This window comes from Micropterus dolomieu, linkage group LG22 (assembly GCF_021292245.1).
Source record: "Micropterus dolomieu isolate WLL.071019.BEF.003 ecotype Adirondacks linkage group LG22, ASM2129224v1, whole genome shotgun sequence".
In the NCBI taxonomy this organism is placed as follows: Eukaryota; Metazoa; Chordata; class Actinopteri; order Centrarchiformes; family Centrarchidae; genus Micropterus; species Micropterus dolomieu.
This window is the reverse complement of record NC_060171.1, coordinates 603,692-627,895: the sequence shown is the minus strand read 5'-3', so window position 1 is coordinate 627,895 and position 24,204 is coordinate 603,692. Positions and strand designations below refer to the sequence as shown.

General features: G+C 42.5%; 1 protein-coding gene across 1 annotated transcript in view; it reads left to right on the top strand.

Annotated features, from left to right (window-relative positions):
* Positions 1 to 16,978, top strand: part of immp2l (inner mitochondrial membrane peptidase subunit 2) — a 178,837-nt gene extending 161,859 nt beyond the window's left edge. Inside the window, exons 4-5 of the mRNA XM_046036977.1 lie at positions 5,546 to 5,648; positions 16,649 to 16,978. Of these exons, the coding sequence (XP_045892933.1) occupies positions 5,546 to 5,648; positions 16,649 to 16,774 (229 nt within the window). The 3' untranslated portion in view covers positions 16,775 to 16,978. The remainder of the gene's footprint in view (positions 1 to 5,545; positions 5,649 to 16,648) is intronic.
* Positions 16,979 to 24,204: the final 7,226 nt, after the last annotated feature.

The window sequence follows — 24,204 nt, the reverse complement described above, 5'->3', positions numbered from 1 at the left end:
AGATTTAAAAACCCTCATTACTCCATCAGTCAAAGATCAAACATTTCAAGTAAATAACAAAGACAAATATCATCAAACACAAGCTTTTACAGTAACTTTTCACTTTTTCACAGTCCAGAGGTGCAGAATGGTAAAACAAATAACTGTGAGCTGCTAATAACATGAGGGACAGATGTGATAAATAAAACTGTCCAGCTGCACACAGCCTTGCAGAGGACATACGTCCAACTAATGAGAGATAACACGATGAACCCGATTTGCCGCTCGGCGACCTGACATTTCTGACACATCGCCGGCATCTGCCAGATATCCAGCACGCCAAATATCTGGAAGAGTCGACATCCATATCCAACCAATGAGAACACTTTTTACTCCCCTCCAGCTCTCTGTAGCTCAGACAATCCTGCTACCTGCGTGTGCTGATCCATTCTTTCACCCAAAATCTTTGTCTTTAGAATAACAAACAACAGCTGTTTTGTCTATAGGTTTGCGTCATTTCCCGTTTGACGTGTGTGTTTTCTTGACAAAACGTGGTTTGGAGACCAGCAGAAGCATTTTTGCTCGATAAACTACTTAAATGATCAATTATCAAAATTCTAAAGTAATTTTATTTTTCTGAAATGAGATCCCATGAAGTGGAAGTGGAAGTGAGGGACTTAGCCTCTCTATTGTTGTATAATAATAATAATAATAATGACTAGGGACTAATCATTTTAGCACTAGTATAAAATCTACCTTGCAGTAGCATTAGTACATATATCAGGACTGAAGCTCTGACCCTGGTGGTGTTGGTGCTTTACCTCAGCTCTTTGAGCTTCACTGGACTGTTTAGGAATTCATGCATGATGAAATCCATTCACCCGTAAATCTCTCAATCCACATATTTTCATCCAATTAAAGTGAGCCACGGCAGTAGTGTGATTTCAGAAACGATAGTTCAGACACCCCGTCAATCTGCAGAAAACTTTCTCATTATGAAGACAGATGCATTTAAATATAATAAACAGTGACGGAAAAGTTTGGCTTTTGACAGCTTGAAGCCCAAAAACAGAACGAGGAGCCTTCAGTCTAATACTACACACACACACACACACACACACACACACGTCAGAGCAGGTTTAACTGTCTTAATCCGGTGCGTGGAGCCGTCGGCAGCTGTCGACCTCTGCCTCATTAAACTCCTTTCAACCTCCTCTGCAACATTCATCAGCCGCTGTTAACACTGATGAAAGCCGCTGTGTGTTCAGGAGAAATGTGAATATTTAACTGGTCGTCTCGGTGAAGCACTCTAACCCTTTTGTTCAGAAGCTGCCCGGAGTCGCGTTCAGACGGCAGTTTGTAGCATCAGGAAGCTCTGCGAAGCGTCGGCAGCGTCGCCGTGTGTCCTTTTGTTATTTTGGTGTGTATGAGTGTGTCTGCTGTGTCTGGGTTAGACCCTCAGTAACAAGACGCTGTCTGTCTGACTCGGGTTAGTCTGGAAGACTTTCACACAAATGTCAATAAAAAGAAAATATTGACTGGATTCACAAGGGTTTGTTATGTATGAGCTCCAAATGTTCACCCTTGTTGTTTTTACAAGTAAAAAGATAATCAGTAACTCTTCACTCATAGCAAATTTTATTAATTTCAGCCCACGACTCTCTGAAGTAGGAAACTTTATAACTCTACCGATTTCCCTGTGATAACTACGGCAGCCATCTTGGATCTACACTAGGGGTGTGCCAATAAATCGACACAGCAATATATCGTTATACATTTCTCCTTGAGACTGTATCGATATTCCAGCTGATAAAATGAATCAAAAATAGCGCTTTGATGGTTAGCTCAGTGCTAACATATAATGGGAATCTCCATCAACGTGCTAACGGACATTAGCATCGCGACACATCCTGAGTGACACTGTGTTAAATGCTCTGTGTGGAATAAAAAAGAGCTGCTAACTTCACCGCCTTGATCTGCAGCTGCTGCACTCCACACAGACCAGCTACAGCAACCCCAAAGGGTCAAAACTCAAACACAATATTCCCAGTGGCCTAAAAGAAGAGCTACCAGTAGGAAGTGAAAGGGCAGCACGGCGCTGCGTCACTGAACAGTTATTAATATAATGTGATGGACATATTAGACTCAGGTGGTGCACAGCCATTTGTATTTGCAGTAAAAAGAATTCAGTGAATTTGCGTTTTATGTGCCTTTTATAATATTTTTTCATAGCTGCCCTGTAGTTTTAATTTACAGACTGAAAAATGTGTTCTGCAGAATTGTGCTGTTTTCTAACAGTTTGGATTTGAAGCAAATAAGACAGATATGGTGATGTATGATTTTAGGATTGTCTAACAATATATCGATTATTGCAGAATTGCTGTATTGTGATATTATCGTTATCGCGAGCCGTGTATCGTATCAAGCAGGCATAAGGCATGGAGATTTTAAATATAATTTACGTAAAACTTACGTTTCCTCAACGCATAAGACAGGACTGCAATAGAAAATCATGGGAATAAAAAAATGAACTGAATTTAGCAGAAATGCTAGCATCTTTTCAGTAGCTATCAGCTAAATAAAGTGTGTAAACATAAAATGCACATTTTACGTGCGAATAGAGAAAAGAAGTAGGATACAGAGCGACAAAGTCAGCGTAGGGAGGAGGTTGAAGTGAATGGACGGGTCAAACAAACACAGCACTTTCACTCAACACCGAGCATCTGAATAAAGTTATATCACAACCAAAATCGCTCTGTAATCACTGCACATGTGTTGCCTTCCAGATATCTCTCCCCTCATCCCGCAGTCCGAGCACTCTAAAGAAAGCTCATCTCTAGCTCTGATCGGCTCGTATCACTCAACTCACAAAACTCACAGCGTTACTAGCCGGATAAAAATAACAAACGCAGCAATGTTTTCAGTCCTAAAACAAGCTGTTATCCTGTGTCAGTAGAGACCTTCGCCATGGGCCGCCATCTTGGTGAGGTCAATGAGCTCTTTTGAAGGAGAGAAGAAGAGTTGCTTTGGGTCTTTATCGGCCTCCTCTGGTCGACCCGTAGGAGCTACGCAGACATCACGTACACCAGTTCATCTCTTCAATACGAAGAGAAAGAGCCTGTAGGATGTTCTGTTCTCAACTTGTGCGCCTGTAAAGCACGGGAGTGCTTTTGGTCACAGCAATATTGATCATTATTTCAATGTTTTGTTATTTGGAACGTGGTTGTCTGGACAGAAATAGTGTTTTGGAGAAAACTCCCAAAAAAAGTGAACACAGAAATAGTAAATATGGCCATGGACATTCGCCTGGTACATTTTTGAAATATTGTCTAACTGTTGTATATCAGTTTCATCAAATTTACAGTTAGAGTTGGATTCCAGGTGTAATAGAAGATATTCAGTTGCATTATAATGAGTTGGATGATGGTTTAGACGGTGATATTGCGATTAAAACATTTTATATCAGGTGAGGATTTATTGCATCTCCAGTCACTCTTTAGTAGAAAAATAAATAGGTTCATTTATTATGAAAAGCGCTGTGAGATAACTGTTGTTGTGCGCTATATAAATAAAATTGAATTGAATTATTACAGTTGATCCATATTCCTTAGCTTCTGACCTTTCAAAGGAGAATTATGCATCTAGGCCAAATGGTTGAGGAGTTATTCCTGATTTATTTTGGGTTTGTTCATTTAGGCGTTTTTCCTGGAAATAGGTGTCTGTTTCCAGGTGCTATACTAAACGGTTTCAGAGTGGCGGTTCCGAGAACTTGGGATGTCAAACGTGACTTCAGACAGAAACAAACATGGAGGCAGACTGATGTGGACAGCTGGTTGACCTTGTGTGTGCTGTGTTCTGCAGAGAAAAACAAAAGGAGAGAATCAAACTGTGATTGAACTTGAGGCTGAGAAGAGGGGTCAGCAGGTTTATACATTTTATAGCGTAAGCAAGTGACGCTTCTCGGGCAGCTCAGACATGTTTGAGATTTACGATTCGAAATCGGGGAGCCTCTGATCCAGCGGCGAGTTTAAGATTATGTCTGTAAACCCCTCAGGATAATTCGGGCCGATAATCGGTTCCAACCTGCTTCGGATCGGGAACGCCACCGCCGTTGTCGGGAACCCAAAACTGGCCCGATTATCCTCTAGTGTGCGGCCAGCACGAGAGGAGTCATTAGTCAGTGCTGCTATAAAACAGATCATATAGCAATTATTATTATTTTAAACTAAATATTATTAAAATGTTTGGCTGAACAGAACATCCTACAGGCTCTTTCTCTTCGTATTGAAGAGATGAACTGGTGTACGTGATGTCTGCGTAGCTCCTACGGCTGCAAGATTAGCTGGGAACACATACGTGCACACACACAGGACCAGACGGTGATGATAGCTGCTGGGAGGAATTTAAAAACCTAAATCGGGCTGCTCTGCTCAGATTCTTCATCTTCACCAAACCTGGTTAAATAAAAGGCAAATTTACTGTGAAGTCATTCGTCCTTGGTTCTGTAAAGATTTCATAGTTGTTCCGTCTCAAATGTAGCAGAGAATTGGTGGCATACAAGCTTTAACCTTTTTTATTATTACTACAAAAAGGTCCCAGCTTGTTTTTTTTTTTTTCTGTGAGTCAGTAAATTCAGCTGCTGTCGCTAAATCAATATTTATGTATCCAAGGCCTCTTCAGTCGGACGGCTTCCCGGACCGGCGCACACACACTCGCATTAAGAATCGCAGACAAATTTCCATTTATAAAGTCACTGAGGCTGTAATTCACAATGTTCCCCTGCTAAATGATAAATCAGCGCTGGAACGGGCCCATAACCGTCCAGAATGGATGATGAAGGGCGTCGGACCTTCTCCTCATAAACATGACGACCTGATTGAAGCCGCTACAAGAGGAGACGGACGCCGCCACCCTCTCCACACCCCCCCTCACCCGCTTATTAGTCTGAACGTGTCTTCGGATCGGATCTTTGTTTGAGCGATAAGGCGGCGACGGAAAGCGACGCCGCGGGGATGATTAAGAGGCTGATGATTAACGATAGTGAGATGAAAGGCGATAATTGTCCCGGAGATTTGATCTACCATCAACGAGGAGCCTTCACTGCAGTTTTAGCCCTGAATTTTGATCTTTTCTTTCTCTTGGCAGAGTTAATGAAGCAATCATTCAACACACCTGGAAAGTTCAAATCTGTTTTACACTTCACTTCTGTTCAGTGAGATGGTAAACAACATCACACCTGCTGATCACCGCGAGGAAGGACTGCTGTCGGCCACGTGTACGACACAGATAACACTCTCTGTATGTGTTTTTAAGGAAAACACTAGTCAAGGCTTTCCACTGAGACTATTAAATTGTCTTTCAGCTCATTACTGATATTGTGCTCAACAGTCAGCGAGCTGAGAGGAAATGGTAGTATTTGGGAACGCAAATGGCACTAAAAGGAAATCAGGCATCTTTAAACAGAAACTCTCGGCTGTTTTAACATCATTAGATTTCACTGCCTGGAGGAATTTATTGCATAAGCCTGATTAAAAACAAAATCTTATTTTATTTCTCTTCTCTTCAGGACTCTGGGCTACAAGAACCGATACGTTCGTGTTCCTGACGGTCACTTCTGGCTCGAGGGGGATCATCACGGACACAGTCTGGACAGCAACAGCTTCGGACCGGTATGGACAAAACCCACTGCTGTAACACGATATCAAGCTTTCCACACGCCATAAATATAATTAAAGTTTGATCACATTTTCTTCCCATTATGCTGCATTACAGATACACAACCACTGCACAGTTAAGATAAATAACAATAAAATAATCATAACAGCGCTGCTAAAGTAAAGTAATGAAGAAAACACACACACACACCCCCAACAGTGTGAACACAGTGACTGACCCGGCGGCAGACTGGGAAAATAATAAAGGCCGTGTCATCAGTCCAGGCCAATCTCCACATTCACAACAGACCACGTATATCCTACACAAAATAACACAGCCAGGCGTCTTCAGTTTCAAGAGTTAATCAAGTGCACTTCCATAATAAAGACAACATGAATACAGATTATATAGAGACCTTTTGTGCACTTCAGTGTTTGTTTTGCACCTGGCATTTCCTCAGAGCTCTGACTGGTGTTTATCCTCGTGAAGCTCTGGTAGCTCTGAGATGCTTCCACCTGACAGAAACGAGTGTACAGGTCTTTGTTTTACAGATCATTTCCATACATACCGTAAAACTTTGAGTAATAGCCCGGGCTTTTATTTGCTAAATTCACTGAATTGACCCTGACTTTATATGGGACAGGCCTTTAATTCCTTTTGCACAAAACTGAAACTACTATGAAACAGTTTATTTTTTGTTCAGACAGAATAATACTTGTATAAAAATCGTCAAATAATATCTAATACACGTCATTCATTTGATCTAGCTGACTTTGGCTTATGCGCTTTTATTTTGAAGTAACATCACGACCACAACAGGGTGCAGGATGAGAGAAGTTAGCAGACAGAGAGCGACGGACTTCACACGACAGGATTCACAACGTGGATTCATTTTTATGAAAAGCTGTTTTGATTCTTTTGATCGGTGGAGCCTCACAGACTGAAGGAAGATAAATAATCAAAGAACAGACACATTCGGGCTTAACGAGCTCTTCTAAGGTGACGGCAGTCAGAATTTTTTCCTTTCCTCTCTTGTACCAGGCAGGTTAGACCGGTAAATCTAGAATCAACTCGTAAAGGTCGTAGTAGTTGTGATATGATGACTCGCTTGTATCTATTTTCTTTTTTAAACCTCTTCCACGTTTCTTAGTCATGAGGATATTTGTAATTTTTCAGCATTTAGCGTCACTTTACTCCCTTCTTTTTAATGTGCTCCGTCTCAGCATTTGTTCTCCACACTGGTCAGCCGTGCGCACTCCATGCTAGGGCTGCTCGATAAGGTGAAAACATCACATTGCTATTATTTGCAATATGATTCACAATTACGCTGCAGAAATACCCTCCGGAGCCATTGTAGAACCCAGTGGCCTCAAAATGTCTTCTTAGCCAGTCCAGCCATATCAGTAGGAATGATAATTCTTGCATCACAATATTTATTTTAACCGAAACAATGATTTAAATCATAATAGAATCTGGGGTCTGTACGAAACTTACATCTGGAGAACACATTTGTAGGCCGGGGCATCTCGGCAGCACTATAGTCATTGTAATGCTGCTTTGTCACACATTTTACCTTCAGCGAAAAATTGCAGCCTCTGCGATTTGGCCTCGGTCTTTAACAACCAAGACATTGAGAAAAAGGAGTGAATGAGAAGGTGAAGCAAGCCTCACAAAAACTACTGTCACTTAAACTTGGCATTAAACTGTAAATCTGCTCCGTTTAACGCCGATGGAAAACAATGTCTGTCCGCTGCAGACCGGCTGAAAGAAACAAAACATGGAACTCAGTGAAAATCCATCCATCCATCCATCCATCCATCCATCCATCCATCGCCAGCCGCTTATCCTGCGTACAGGGGTGCTGGAGCCAATCCCAGCTGACATCGGGCGAAAGGCGGGGTTCACCCTGGACAGGTCGCCAGTCCATCGCAGCAGTGAAAATCCATGGATGTATGTGTATGTCATAGGTCAGGGTCTTATCGGTCCAATCTGACGTCGAGTCAGGTTTACCTACATCCCCCTCATGGCTGGAGAAAAGAAGAAGGAAGCTGAAAATGACAGCGATGGGGACTGAATGCACACCAACCAATGAGGATAGTGTCGCCGTGGGGATAAAAATGTAGGTCCCCACAGGTAGAAGCCCTCATTCAGGTGGTTTTAGGGCTGAACTTACAATCAGGTTAAGGTTTAAGGATGGAGTTACGGGATTGCATTCACTGAGATGTTGCCAAAGCTTCGTCAAAGCGTCGGTATTTGACACCCTGGGATGAGAACGTTATTTATTGTTAGTTTACCTTTAGAGTATATTGTTATTTTTTCTATTTTTATTTCAATTGAATTGGAATCCCCCCCCCCCCTCCTTGATCAGAGCTCCCAGTGCAGCATCATCAGAGAATTTGATGACGTGGTCGACAGGCACGCTGGTCACACAGTTGTAGGTGTAAAGGATGAATAGCAGTGGGGAGCTGACACATCCTTCTGCAGTGAGTTCTGACCACGGGGGAGTAGGTGTTATTGATCCTAACCAGCTGCTGCCTGTTGATGAGGAAGGAACAGAACCAATGGATGAAATGTGGGTTAATCTCCAACTGATGCATTTTGGAGAGCATAAATTTCAGCAGTGAAGGTGCTGTTTGCTATGAGCGGCACATTACGGGCCAGACAGAAGCTCCCGACTCTGCAGCTGAAAGGAATCTAGCTGAGGAGCTCAGAGGAAATCCCCTCTGATATGAAACCCAGAACACATGGACCAGGAGATCTTAAGATCTTCTCTGGCTTTACAGTTTGCTCCCAAGACATTTCTCTGTGCACGGCAGCAGCAGTCTGTACTCATATCAGACAGAGGGACAGAAAGACATTTGCTCAGTGTGCTCTCATGTAGCATTCATATAGTAACAACAAGGACAGTTTGGATTTGTTTAGTCAAGGTAATTAAACTTGAGCTTCTCCAATATGTGTACCTGTTAAAATGAGCAGCAGACTCGAACCAGGTAGTTTTAACAGAATAAAAACAGGATTTATTATAGGCGGGGGAAAGGGGGATGTGGATGTTGATGGGGAAGGCAGAGCGTGGTGGTGAGCGGTGGTGGATGGAGACTGGAGCAGATGGGGAGAATGATTAAGGCTGGTGGAGACAGGTAGGCATGCAAGTGTAACCCTGTGGCACAAGAAAAACAGAGTTACACAGAGAAGCAAACAAACAATGAGGAGGAATAATAAGTAGAGACTAGAAAAATCGCTATATTGGCCATTTCACACAGCCCTTAAAATAAATGGGTTTCATTTTTCTTGATAGAAGCTGAATATTATGAGCAATCTGTAGGCCTATTGAAATTAAGTTTAATAAGAATGTGTTTAATTTACAGTGCACACATTACAGAGACTGGTCATGTAGTGCCCCACCTTTTGCTATGTGGATGAGTTTTCAGTAGCCTAAATGGTGAGATTCAGTCTTTGGACCACTATCTGAGCAGGATTTTTAGTTTTGTCGGTTTATGAAGTTAATTTAGAACAATGTTTGGAACACTTTTGAGTGCGTTTAAATATGTTAATCTGATTTCTGAAGTGATAAGAAGTTCTTAAAAGTGAGTTGGAGTCTTTTAATGTGGAAACGCAGACACACGGCCGGGCTGAAAGAATAAGGCTGATATTTTCCTACACAACGTATTAATATTAATACTACTATTAATATTACTATGTTGCATTTGTCTAATATTAGACTATAGTTTGCTCTTTGTAAAATATGACTGTCTGTTGCCAGTAGACTTGTTTGTGACTCCATGTTTGTGATTGGTCGTTTGCTGCTAACACCGCCTCTTTTATGTGACGGCTTACCCTGATCCCGACTGTTAGTGAGGACAGACACAGAAAGAGACAAACTACACAGGGGAGACCAGGAAAGACCACAGGAAGCATCCAGAAGTCACAGTCGTGACCAACACTTGTGTGGACTTCGGATAGCAGGGGATCCCAGAATGCATTTTCACCGCCAAAAAGAGGAAGTGGCAGAGGAGAAGACGCACTACTGTTAAAAGTTATAATAGTGCAGTTATTGTGTCACGGAATGCAGTTTGAAGAGTTTTTATGCGGGAGTACAGTTATTTAAACTCCAAATAGGTGATCAATTTCTCAAGACAGAGCTGTTTTGAAAATCTGCTACGACGTTTTCAGAGATGTGAGGTCCCGCCCGTTGACGGGTCCGGTTCCAGTTGCTGAATGACGGACCGCGTGCTCCCGTTCCTGGGAGCTTGTACTCCCGAGCCGAACTTGCCAGATCCGAGCTTTAAAGTACAGAAGTCCGAAGTTGGCAAACTCGGTATTGAGAAACAGCAAAGTAAATTATTCAAATGATTTAGAGGCCTGGACTCCGTCAGAACAGAACTACTGAAGAACTGTCTCATGTTCAGCACACATGCAGAAGTATCATATGTACGGGAGCCTCTACGGAATACTTTCCTTTTGATTGCTGCCGGTTGAGTTGGCTGTGAGAGCTTTCGTTGGTGTTTCAAGGAAGCAGTGCGTACCAGTGCAGACCAAACTCAAAAAGATTTGTGCATTAATTTTTTCACTCACTGAGTTGCTGCTTCATTACACTTCATCACTGAGTCTGATATTGTGTTCATGTTCACCGTTACCTGTTTGGAAGACATCCATCAATGAGCACAGCACCAGACCTATTCAAATTCACAAAACAAATTGTCGATGTGGGCGGTAGTTCAGCGGTCTGGAACACACGTGGGAGACGTTTTCCTTCAGGGCCTCTAGGAAAAGGCTTTCTGGCTTTCTTTTTTCTTTATCCTAACCATGTAGTTTTGGTGCCTAAACATAACGTAGTAAGGCTTTCTGGCAGGAAGTCCTGAGGGCAAACTTACTCCCAGTGTGTCTGGCATCAGTCTATAATTTTACCTTTTTATTTAGTATATCGTTATTGGGTTTACTCCTACGCGTGCCTTCGGCTCCCATTTTTCTTCAGCACTGAGCTGTCTAAAGAGCAACAAAGAAAGGAAGCTTACAAGCGAAAGAAGATCCATGTCTTCCATCTCCTCCAACTCCTACTGTTCCTCTTCCTTCAGATTTCTCTGGATCCATTATTCCAAAACTGAATGAACTGACTCTGGCCCTTTTATCTATCTATTGAAGCTTCTGATTGGTGTGTTATCAATTATGACACTTAGTTGTTTGCTAATTCAGCTCAACCTGTGCTGAAAATGGGTGTGCTTTTTGAAAAATGGAGTTATGGTTTTGAAAATCTAGTTCAAAAGCCTGGTTCTAGTGTTTAAGCAATGGAGAAAAACTGTAAACGTGTAAAACTTTTACCAGGTGGTGTAAATCTCAATGTCTTTCTGTGTCTCTTAGTCATTCTCCCAGTATACGTTTTATTGGATCACTTTGAGGTGCAGTTAAAGAGCCCCTGTCAGCTTCCATCCCTCCTTACAGACATCACCATCACGCACTTCACAAAATCACATTATCTCTTTATTCTCGCTGAATGGCTGACGCTGTGGCAGCATCTCGCCAGGCCTCCGCACCGTTATGTTTCTTTTTATTGCAGTAAAAACCTCATGTCACACAACGCTCTCACATCTGACAGTTTAATGTCACCACCAAATATTCATACCAGGAGGAACATGACTAAAACTGCTAAATCAATGGATATATATTCAGGATGCAGCCCATCCAGCGAGCACGTCTCATTTCAATAATATATTCTTTTAAAATCAGGCCTGCAGTGCTCGCTGCCGCCCACCACACAGTGCTTTCACATCAGCTCCCACAAATGATGCACTCAGCTTTTGGGTCGATCCGAAATAGTCCACAAAAAAATAAATAAACAACATCTGTGTACAGTATAAAGTGAGAACTCTATATGGACTGTGAGTCTAGCTTTTTTTTACTTTTCTCAAAGTTTTTTGTTTCAGAGGTGAAAATAGTTTTCCAAGAAATTCAAAACTTTGAAAAATGTGAAATGAAGGAAAACTCTGAAAGCAATACACAGACGAGTCAAGATTTCATGTCAGTCGATCTCACACTGTGGGAAGTATGGCCTCTTAAAGCGTTTAAAGGTGCAATAAATAAGATTTTTACTGAGCCCAAAGCACGAAATGACCACAATACATCTGTGGGGCGTTGATGGGGGGGGTTGATCAATACCAGTGAGTCAGCCGGAGCTCAGCCAGCTATGAGATTTCTGCCTTTCAGGCTCCATACCCATCCTGATGTAGAAGGAAACACAGTGCGGAAGGGATCATGAACAAAAGAAAGTGCTGAAGAGAAAAACTCGGAACTAAAGGATGAACAAAGGAACTATATGTCAGCAGTGAACCAGAAAATAAAAGAGCAAACCAAGGAACCAAAGAGCGAGTTGAAGAGGACAAAACTGTACTATGCAGGGATTCAACAAACAAAAGAAGAAATTGAAAGAATCAAAGACTCAATAAAAATGAACCAAGGGGGGAAGCACTAAAGTGCTGAAGAAATTACAGAAGTAACTAAGGAACTTAGGAAAGAACTAGCAAGCAAAGAAGAACAAAGAAAGTATTATGTCACAAATGTACCACTAAATCAAAAAAGGAACCATGGATCAAAGAAAAAGACGAACTAATCAAGGAGCCAAAGACTGAACCAATGAACCAGCGAAAAAGTTGAAGAGGAAAAGAAGACAAGAATGAAGGAAGTTAGGAATTAAAAAACTAACACTGGAACCAGGAAACCATAGAGCCTTAGAATAAACCAAGGAACAAGACAAATATCCACTCAATCCAAGAAGAAACCAAAGAAGAAAAACAACAAAGAAGAGAAACAAAGGAGAAACCCGTTAAACAAACACATGGAGCTAAAGAGGAAGCAAGCCAAGAAGGAACTAATGAAGAAGAATTAGATTAATTAAAAGAGAAACCACGGAACCACAGTTGCAATCACTCAACTAAAGAAAGACTCCAAGAATAGACCATGGAACCAAAGAGGGAACCATTGCAACATATGAAATAAAGTGCAATGATATAACTTTTGTTATGCATTGGCGCCATATAAATAAAATTGAATTGGATTGAAACAAAGAGGGAAGCAAAGGACTGGACAAGTAATCAGTAAATGGGAAAAGGGAATTCCTGAAAACGACAACATGTTTTTGTTAAATAAAAGTTTAAAAAGGGGGAACCATTGAACCGAGAAACATAAGAAAGAGCTTCATGTTTCTTGGGATTAAAAGAAAGAAAAATGCCAGCTGACCCGGCCATCCAGTGTCAGAGATCCGGTTCTGTTTTTATCCACCTTCTAGTACGAAATGTGCAATTTAAATACATTTTGATTTCAGTTCTTTGATTTCTCGCAGCCTGCCTCAGTAGATAACAGCCCACTGACCTGCTCTACAACTGCAGCAGATGAATATTAATCAGCTGCTTCATTACTTTGTGTTATTAAACTGGATCTTGACCTGCAGCTGTTGTAGGGGTGGCGGCTTTTCTTTTCGCGTTGCCCGGGCTACAGGACACCCAATCAGACACCACCTCTTGTGTCTGCTGTCGGCCTTGCATCGCTCCACGGGCCGGAGCACACCGACTGTCTAAAGGTTACTCTGAAGATGGAGATGAACGTGGCCCGGTGGATTTTTTAATGTAGACGCCAGCTTTTCAGAGATAACAAGCGTCATTTAAAGCAGCTGACATTTGCTGGCGTGTGTGTTCGACCGTATGCAAAGCAACTCTAATTGAGGACGATGTCGAACAACAGTGAGCGACTAGATCTTCAGCTGTCAGCTTGCCAGTTTTCATTATCTCCGCTGTTGATGATGTCTGCAGGTCTCTGGACCTGAGTGTGAATGTAAATCAGACTGTTTAAAATCCTCCCAAATAAGTATTGCTCTACATTTAGTTTCTCCTCAGTAGATTTTGTCGTCTTTTTTTATCCCCAAGACGGCCATTAAAAGCAGATGGGCTCATCACAATAAATAGAATACTTTACTCATCAGTCTTTACTCACATGCCTGTGCCAAGGCTGCACAATACTCAATATGTGGGATCTTTTAACGAGAAAATATTTAGACTTTAGAATATATCTGGCGCAGACATTTCTATTTCTTGAGCATTTTATGTCTGGGTTTGGATTAAAATCTGCATCAAAATGCACGTGCAGAGGTGACCAAGGGATACATGTGCGGGATTTATTTCATCCAAATTCTGGATGTTTGATGACAAATAGTTCTTAGAATAATGCAGAAGTGCTTATAATTGAGATGACTGTCTGGGAAAAAGGGTAAGAACAATGTTTTTGCACATCCCTCAAGAAAATACTTATTTTTAAGTGCAAGAAATGTTTCATGTTAAACTGAAACACACTTTCATCAGCATGTAACTGAACAAAGTCAGAGCCACGTCCCGATAGAGAATAACAGCCCTGTAAGAGAGTTGAGTTGGGATCGACGATGGTGGGAATGAACGTGGACAAGGCAAAAGCCCAATCAACCCGTGTCCACACTCAGACATTTACATTTATTCATTTAGCTGACGCTTTGATCCAGAGGTCGCACGCCTCGGGCTCTCTTATCCACTGCTCCATCAGACTCAGAGGCGCGTTCCCTGTAAGTCTGTGAGGGCTTAGGGCCGCCCCGCGGTCAAATCGCCGCCCCGCGGTCAAATCGCCAAGTGACCGAGGGCTCTCTCGTGGACATATTGAGCGCTTTTTAAACTCCTTTCGTAAGTCCACATTTGTGCAGATTTTGCTTGATGGAAATTCCCACAGTTCATAGCGTTCGTGACGTGAAACACGGGGGTTACCAGGGCAGGGAAGAGAGAGAAAATCACAGCAAATCTGCCTTAGAAGACGGTAAACAAACAAGCATGGAAACCAACGCTGATGTTAAAATAGTTAGAGAAAATGTTTACACAGATTTAAGATGGTAACAAATGAAGTCAGAGGAATGCTATCATCTTATTACAGCTAATTACTGTAGTTTTTGCTTAATGATGCTGTTTCGACCAACAATAGTGATTGTTGACAAATGTAGACTGACAGTTACCTCTGGTCCTCTCTGTAAGGCAGGGCTATTCAAAGTATATTGGATCAGAGATGGGATACGGACATTTTCTCACAAGTTGTCATGGGTCTCATTAGGATTTTATTGACACACTTGTATTGGTAATCCTTATTGGTTCAGTTCTTTATCGATGCACTTATCAGTCCTATTTATTACTAAATAATTGCATATATTATTTGAAAAAAGAATTTAAAGGTTCAGTGTGTGAGATTTAGTGGCATCTAGTGGTGAGGGTTGTGAATTGCAACCATCTGTCCAGTCTACCACTGCCCCCCTAACCTAAGAGCGTAGGACAGCTACGGTGGCTGACGCAGCACAAAAGGTGTCTCATCTGAGACAGCAGAGAGTGGCCAGTCAGGAAATGAGGTTTCTTCAGGTGTATTTATTAAGAAATTATATTTACTGAATTATTCAGTAAAACCAGATGTTATTGTGACTCTGACACTGACAGAAAACATGGAAAATGTAAGTGTGTGAAACACTGTCACTGTTTCTGCACCACAGTCCTTTATAAACACATTACGTTCATTCTCTCTGTGATTATGGACCCTCGCCAAAACTGGCCGCCATCAATAATATCTGGCCCGCTGCCGGTGCTTTGATAGATAGCAAAAAAAATAAATATATAAATACTTTGATCGCGGTGCTGAAATAGATCTCAGTCATGGCAGCAACAGTTACTCACATTATCAATTCCTCTTTAGTGGTTTTGCCTTCAAAATAAAAGCGCAAGAAGCTTCGTTTACTGCAATGCTGTTGTTGGGGTTGAACTGAGCTTTTACTTTGAAAAATTGTGAAAGATCTTAAAAGAGTCTGTAGCTGCTTGACACACCTCTGAAAGAGCCGTCAGAGAACGCGATTCCCCTAAATGTGCTCTGCCTGGAGATACTGGGGAAATGAAAAAGCGTCTGTAGGTTGATGGATGAGGATCAAACACCGAAACAAAAACAGTGCAGCACATGCCGTAATGTGAGCCTGAAAAACAGTTCCTGCAGAATCCATTTGTTGAAGAGAGGAAAAAAAAAAGATGATGTCTCAAGGTGGGATCAAACCCTTGGGTCTTGGGGTCATTAGTCCTGCACCTTACCAACTGAGCTAACTGAACAACATGCAGATGTGTGTCAGTATTATGGCGTATATTCTCATCCACCATCGAATGGTTGACAAGATTACTCTGATGCAAAACTGTAGAATCATTTCGATGCAACGTGGCGACGTCCATGGAAGGTTATGTACATAGAAATGTCTCATTCTAAGGTAATAAAAACGGTTCATTATGTGAGGTCTTTACCACTGAAAACATAGTTATGGATCTTATATTGCATTTCTGTCGATAGATCCTCAGAAATATTCCACACTGGACCTTTAATAGGCTATTTTTCATTAAGTAAATGTTGTTTCTGGAGCAGCAACAGGATTTACAACAGCAAAGTCAAAACAAATCTAAAATGTCAGTGAAATAAATCATATTCCTGACATTAGCATACTGAGTGAAGTTTAGAAACGCAGTCCCTGTCCTCCTCCTCCTCCCCCTCTGCTGCTGCTGGTTGAGAGGAGGGCTGGTCTGTCTTCAGCAGCTGAGTTTAGTGCCATATTTTAATGTACGTGGCAAACTAAGCTGAACAGTTACTAAAGACAGGCAGCTTTTACTTTATCTTGCGCCTGTGTAAAACCAAATACAGCTGCAGTGCATGAGTGACTGAGCAGATTAAAACATTGTGTTTATGCTTATTAAACAGGTGTGTTGGTAAAGTATCGGCTTTTTACTCGCTTAGATTTTATTGAACAACGTCGGAAATGTCTGCTGATCAGCTGGCTGACTTCACTGCAGGACCAATGTTTACTCTCTGCATGAGCGTCCGGCGAGCTGCTCCATCTTTAATTCTGCTTCTCTACATAAAGGCCACACTACTTCCTTTGTTGGTGCAGGACGTGAATCACAAAACGCTCTGAGTTGTGTGTTTTTTAAATTTTATTTCCCAGGTGTCCGTGGGGCTGCTTCACGGTCGGGCCTCTCACATCATCTGGCCGCCAAATCGTTGGCAGCAAATCAAACCGTCTCTCCCCCCCAACCGAGGACCGCTGTACACTGAGGAAGAAGAGGGATGAAGACACACTCACACACACTTTTTATAACTAATGTGTAAATCTAAAATGAAATGTCTGGAAAAACGGAGCAGAGTTTAAACCACACATCAGATCACTGTTATTATTCATAGTCTTTTGTTCTAAAATTTCAATTTCAGGAGAAAGAAATCTATGATTCTGGGAGTCAGATTGTTCCACAACTGTTAAATAAAATGTTTGACTGTATATTGATTTCTGTTTTGTTCATTTAACCATAGTCCAGGCGTCGCCATTGACACGAACAATTCTCCCTGAAAGAAAGACCACAAGGACTCTAACCTGTGACGGTCCTGAGACCTGAAACAACTAGTCGATTGTAATCATCGACTCATCGTTTCGCCAAAATATTCTCTTGTTCCAGTGCTCTAAATGAGATGAGTAAACGTATTATCTTTTGGTTTTGGACTGTTGGTCAAATAAACACGAGATCTGAAGACAGAACTTGGAAACTTTTCTAAGTCAGTGGACTTTCATCAGTCTGTGACCTGGTGAGTGTTCCTGTGGTGTACTGCCCATATTCTACCATAAATTAATCTACTACAGACCTTGATATTAAAACTTAAACCATTGTGATTTTAGCTAAGTTGAGTTCTAATTTATTTGTATGCTTTTTTTCCCAGCGCGTACTGTGAGTTCCAGTCCACTGTGAGTCCCGGTCCACTGTGAGTCCCGGTCCACTGTGAGTCCACTGTGAGTCCACTGTGAGTCCCACTCTACTGTGAGTCCCACTCTACTGTGAGTCCCGGTCCACTGTGAGTCCACTGTGAGTCCCGGTCCACTGTGAGTCCACTGTGAGTCCCGGTCCACTGTGAGTCCACTGTGAGTCCCGGTCCACTGTGAGTCCACTGTGAGTCCCACTCTACTGTGAGTCCCACTCTACTGTGAGTCCCGGTCCACTGTGAGTCCACTGTGAGTCCCACTCTACTGTGAGTCCCGGTCCACTGTGAGTCCACTGTGAGTCCCACTCTACTGTGAGTCCCGGTCCACTGTGAGTCCACTGTGAGTCCCACTCTACTGTGAGTCCCACTCTACTGTGAGTCCCACTCTACTGTGAGTCCCGGTCCACTGTGAGTCCACTGTGAGTCCCACTCTACTGTGAGTCCCGGTCCACTGTGAGTCCACTGTGAGTCCACTGTGAGTCCCACTCTACTGTGAGTCCCACTCTACTGTGAGTCCCACTCTACTGTGAGTCCACTGTGAGTCCCACTCTACTGTGAGTCCCGGTCCACTGTGAGTCCACTGTGAGTCCCACTCTACTGTGAGTCCCGGTCCACTGTGAGTCCACTGTGAGTCCCACTCTACTGTGAGTCCCACTCTACTGTGAGTCCCGGTCCACTGTGAGTCCACTGTGAGTCCCACTCTACTGTGAGTCCCACTCTACTGTGAGTCCCGGTCCACTGTGAGTCCCGGTCCACTGTGAGTCCCGGTCCCTGATATTGACCCACACTGTATTAGCTGGAATCTCCAGAGAGAGACGGGAGAGACGAAGGCTGGACTGGATTTGAACCCCAGCCTGCTGCAATGAGGACTCAGCCTTGATACGGTTCATGCTCTACCAGGTGAGCTACCTGCTATTCTTTCTCAACTCAACAAGCCTCAGTCAGTCTAGCGGCTTATCTTTGACTCGGGGCGGTCTTGTGCTTTTTTTTAAATGTACCATCCCGTCCTACACCGGCCATATCCAGTCAGTTTCAGTAACCGTCCCAATACAATTTACCAATGCTCTGTGAAATAGTCAGAAATCATTTAACGCCAATATTCTATTATTATAGTAATATACAAAAACATGAACATAGAAAGTGGCATGAAAAGAAAATACTCAAGTAAGGTACAAATAGGCTACCTCTAATTTGTACTTCAGTTTAGTAGACCTACTTAAGTCACTGGAAATAACCACATCTTAACACTTAACACAGAGCTGCCTATAAAGGATACAGCTTACCTTCTCCTTGTCGATGTACCGCAGCACAAACACCAGCTGGCAGTGGGTGGAAATGTCAGATGGCTCTGAATCTGCCTGAATAGCGAGATATTCTGCATTTTTTACTTCCTCCAGAATGTAATCTTCAAGAACTGACAGCATGCAGTCCAAAAGTCTTTGAGGTGCCTTTGAAAACGGTAGCTGTCTTCAGGTGCTCCTCCAACACGCTGTCCAGCGAGACAACAGGATCTACTGAAAACATCAGGTTTGTCAAGGTTATAATCGCTAACGAAGGCGAACGAAATAACGAAAACTAGATTTTTGTTAACTGAAAGGAATAAATAAAAACGAGTCTTTACAAAAAAACTGTATTGTAGGTTTGCAAAACTAACTAAAACTAACAAATGAAAGAGTAAATGTCCTTGGTTGATTTATTTTATAGGCCCTAAATAAGCCTACAGCTGGCACGCTGCGTGGCCGTTAAGAGAGCCCGGGGTCAGGGCGGCGTCTGGCCGCAGCGTAGCAGAAGGCGACCGCTGTTACGAGGAGAGCCCCATGTAACCTTAAGGGGAGGCGAACTTAGCCAAGGAGACGCGGGTAGGGATCGGCTGCGTAGTTGGTGGGATTTGAACATGTTTTCTATTATCTTTTACACACAGCCTACATGTGTACAAAATAGTATGAATGCAACAACTGTCCAGAGCTGTGTTTAGTTTAGTTTGGGTTGCAGGTAGTGAGTCGCTGTCTTGGTGGTTTTCTTTACCTTGTTCTGTTCTGATGGTCTGGCTTAGAGCTCATCCTGCATGTGTGATGAACTGGCCCACTGACTGTGAGCTCCCCGTGCGCTGGGTTATATTTACTGCATGTCAGCTAGTGTGTGTTTTATGTCTCTTTGTGCTTCACATTGTTTTAATACCTTAAATACTTGCCTTCAGGGTGCTAGGGGCCTGTTGTCTGTGGCTCCATGGGGGGCCACCACTATCTTCCAGTCCATCACCTCCATTTATTGTATTTCACCTATTTAACCAAGAATGACAGAGCCAGAGACTGATGTAATGAATTTCTTGGGACCACTGGGTCGTAGGATCAGGGTAATTTAGCTCTGAGGCTTTTCTGTATATAGGTTAGAAATTATACTGTAGATGCAGCATGTGCTTTATATATATGTAGTATTTATTTAGACAATGTGTCAGTACTTCAAATATATATATGTATTTGCTTAGTGTTTGGGCCCCTATGTACAAGCTTCAGACAGCTTAACAAAGTGTTTCCCTTTAAACAAATATTACTGATTGTACTTGAAGTTTAATGTTTTGTGAAAAAACTAAACTGGACTGAGCTTGGCGTCGTGCAGCGACAAAGACTAAAACTAATAAAAACTAAACTAAAACTAGCAAACCCACATTAAAAACTAATTAAAACTAAACTGAAATTGAAAACAAAAACGAAATAAAAATAAAAACTAACGAAAAATCCAAAACTATAATAACCTCGGTCAGAGGACGCGCTCTCATTGTGGCCACGCAAGGTCGATGTTAACTCTGCCTAGCACGGCTAGCTTCACCGTGTTATCCATCACAGAGTGCGGGCTGAGATAACTGGCGCTATATAAATAAAACTGAATTGAATATAATCTTCTCAGATAAATGTATCGTGTCCTTTACTCCTGTAAGAGTTCATGTTATATCCGTCCCAAACGTTTTAAAAATCGAGCACGGGAAACAAAATAAGGTATTTAAATCATTGCATCCAGCTAACGTTAGCCAAGGCTGGAAGAAGCCTGTCGGTCTTGACTTCCCAATTCATCCTGTCAACGTCACGTGTCCCTCTACCACCGCCTGACTGTGCTTGGGGCAGATCCCGGAGCCTTCAGGCATCAGATTTGAGGACGCTGATTGGCTTAATTTCTGTTGCTGTGGGCGTATCTGACTATACCCCAGAAGAGGTCAGTGGATGAGCAGGAAGCTAATTTCACACCCAATCATAATTAGTTAGCCTATAGCCCTAGCGCCCTCTATTGGCCAGCCGCCACTGCTGTAGACTTAACAATTCCAGTATGTATATGTTACTAAATTTAACCGCTCTATTTTACAGCTTTACAGCCCCACATCACATCAACAAAACTCTTAAGCAAGCTGTAGGAAGAAGCAAAAAATATATAATGAATAATGTGAATTCTTTGGAAGAAGCTAGCTCGGTATTCTCAGTATGGAGATCATGACAGAGGCTGCGAAGAGACCGAAGACGACATCGGAGGAAGCGAAGAAGAGAGAGTGACCGAGCAAGAGACTGGGAGTTAAAATCGGATTGGGTTTCACTCTTTGGTGTGAGCTAAAAGAGCTAAAAGCATAGACATCCTGTACACTGGGGACGCCGGGGACGTGTCCCCAGCACATATAGAAATGATTTTGTCCCCATCACTGTTTGAAAGCATTTGTTAAAAATTTGCAAGGGCGTCACTTTGAGTTGAAAAGTGGTGAGGACACCAGGGCTCAGGTCAAGAAACGTCACGATGCTCAAAAACAAGATTTATGACACTATTTTGAAGAAATATGAAATGCTGGAAAATGAGTGGACTAAACTAAAAATACTAAAGTACAGGTACCGACAAAACTACTTAAGGACAGTAACAAAGTACTTTACCCCATCAGCAGTTTGAAACACAAGCGTGTTAAAAAGGCAGGAAAAATCAAGGCGCCACTGTTTCCGTTGAAATAAATGTTTTGCCAGGGCGCCGCACATCAACTGCTGAGGAAGGTCATGTTGTCGAACTGGATTTTGTGTTATTACAAATATCAGCATTATTCTGATTTGAGCTTTTCTTTCTTCATTTCAGTCTCCAAATCCCTCATGAAGCAGTTCTGAACCTGTTTGACACGCCTGCTCCTGCTTTCACTCTACAAACACTCACCTCCGTCTTCACAATCATTTAGTTTCCTGCAACAGCTGATGTTGACCCCCAGCCCCTCTGGGAGAGAATTGTTCAACAGATCCTGATTACAGTGTCCAACGAAAACATTTGAACTCGCACAGAGTGAAAAACTGAGCAGTGTTCCCCTGTAAGGATGTTGTTATAGCAAAGCTTCATTCGTGTCTGCTCTCTCAGTGCGACCTCCATGTTCATGACCTCTGAAGTGCACTTGAGGATAAACGTGTGAATTCAGGTTTTTTCCAGTGCGAAGTGATAAAACAGTGTCATAATCTAAAAATCTATTTTCCCCGTGTGCTTTTGTCCCTGGTGTTGTCCCCTCTGAGCAGAGGGCTGCTGATAGTCCACACTGATCCCATGAATATTCCCTTCTTTATTACATGCTCTGAGAGGAGAATTGAGCGTTTAGCCTCGCACATCAACTAGGTTATCTGAAGTCTTTAATTAGAGAGAAACCACACAAGACAAAACAGCTGACTTCTGCCTGGCTCTCAAACAGCTGAAAGGCTCTGTCTTTTAAGAGGCGCATCGCTGATTTGCATAAATCAAATTGAGGGAGCACTTGTGGTAAATTCAGCCAAATGTAGCTGCTGATTCTGCGATGCTAACAGCTGTGTCACGGCGTAAATGGACCCTAGAAGGCACAAGTGGGGCTAAATGCAGGCGTACTCAACCCCCCCGCTGAGGCAACGCGCAGCAGCGAGCTCACATCTGCATAATTAATTCACTCAAATGTATTGTGCATTTCTGTGCTAATTGAGTCATTTTAAAGGGGACATATACTTGTCCCATATTTTCTATCTATAATGGTACAATGTCAGATGTTCACGATAACCATGGCCAAAGCTTCAACTAATGACGTAAAAGTATTTAAAGAAATCCTTTACATTTCCACTTGTTCTGTTTTTTCTGTAAACGGCTCGGTATGACATCATTCTGAGCAGGATTTCCGTTTACGGTCAGTTGCTCCAGGCACAGCAAGCCGGCCATGCCCACAAAGGAGCACGCAGACCCACATTCCTTCTCAAAACGGTTTGCAACGTTTTCTGATTGAGCAACATGTTTCCATGAAACGGTGTGCAACGTTGCACAACGAGCTTTGAGGTATGTTTTCTCCCGTTTGGTGGGCGTGTCAGAGATGTTACCCAATCAGCAGCTGCAAGTTTGTCAAAAAAAGAGAGGCAAAATCAGCGTACACACCGGTGTGTTCAAGGCGCCACTGTTTCCAATGAAATAACGTTTTTCCAGCCCTGGTAAACATGCTTCAGGGTATTGTTTTTTTGAACTTTAATTCATGCAAAAGCTACAACAGAGGAGTCACAGAACCACAATTTAGGGCTGGATATGCAGTATAATATGTCCCCTTTAAGGTTTATGTTTGAGGTTATTAAACTGCAGCCTGCAGAGCAAAATGACGGTCTACGTATTGGGAATTAAATCCTGAGCTCTTCTCCTCGTCCGCTCAGCTCTGACTGAGTAATTCCACTCTGGGTAATAAAGCTGGTGTTTGCACATCGCTTGGTACTTTACATCCTGCATTTACCTTATTTACAGAGAGCTGAAAAGACTTGTCAGTCTGTGTGTGTCTGTGTGTGTGTGTGTGTGTGTGTGAGAGTGTTTGTGTGTCTAAGCTTCTGTTCTGTTGCCGTGCCAACAAACGCTGCCGGCTGCAGCTGCTAGGATACCGGCGTCGGCGTGGTGAGATATGGCCTTGTTTATACGTGCAGGATCACCGCACCAACATGAAGGAACCTGCACGCTGTGCAGCGCTTCCTCCATCAGCTGTGTTTGTTTCTTTGTTTGATCAAATTCTCTTTATTGAATTTTCATGGTAATATACACAAAGGGAACCCCGGCCTGCAGGAAACAGACCTCGATATGGTGAAAAGGATTCTTCTGCTCCCACCCAACAGACTACTACGCATTTAAAAGATGAAATAAGAAAATGGACTACCACTGGGGAAGTTTACACTCCAGCAACTTTACCTTAGAGACCGTAAAACTCCCAAACAGCAGCCTGCCCCGTTTCCTGGCCTGGTGAGGGGGAACACTTCGACAAATAAACGCAGGTCTCCATTAAACGCCTGGTCTGGTTTTTATCGAAGTTCTTAGGGTGGATAAAACCTCTTCAACCCCGCGGAGTCGCCGCTTTAGCTGCACATCGTTAGATCGGTTAGTTTCTCCACAATTCAATCATTTAGTTCAATTAACGGAAACAACGAGCCTCAAAGTCTGATTCTGAGATTTACCGGTGTGACAGGCATGGCACAAGAGATGATCAAAAAGAGCAGACTCCCGTTACCTTTGAAATGGCCGTGAAGTTTGAACGTGTTCGTTCCTGGAACCCCTTTTTCCAGAAAAAACGCCTAAAATTACAAACCCAAAATAAATCTGGAATATCTCCTCAACCATTTGGCCTAGATGCATAATTCTGGTCTCCTTTGAAAAGTCAGAAGCTAAGGAATATGAATCCATTGTGTATTAATATATTTATTTTACTTTTACAGACTACATGGAGATGCAATAAAGAAAAAATCTGAAATTTTTAGCCTCGCCTGGTAA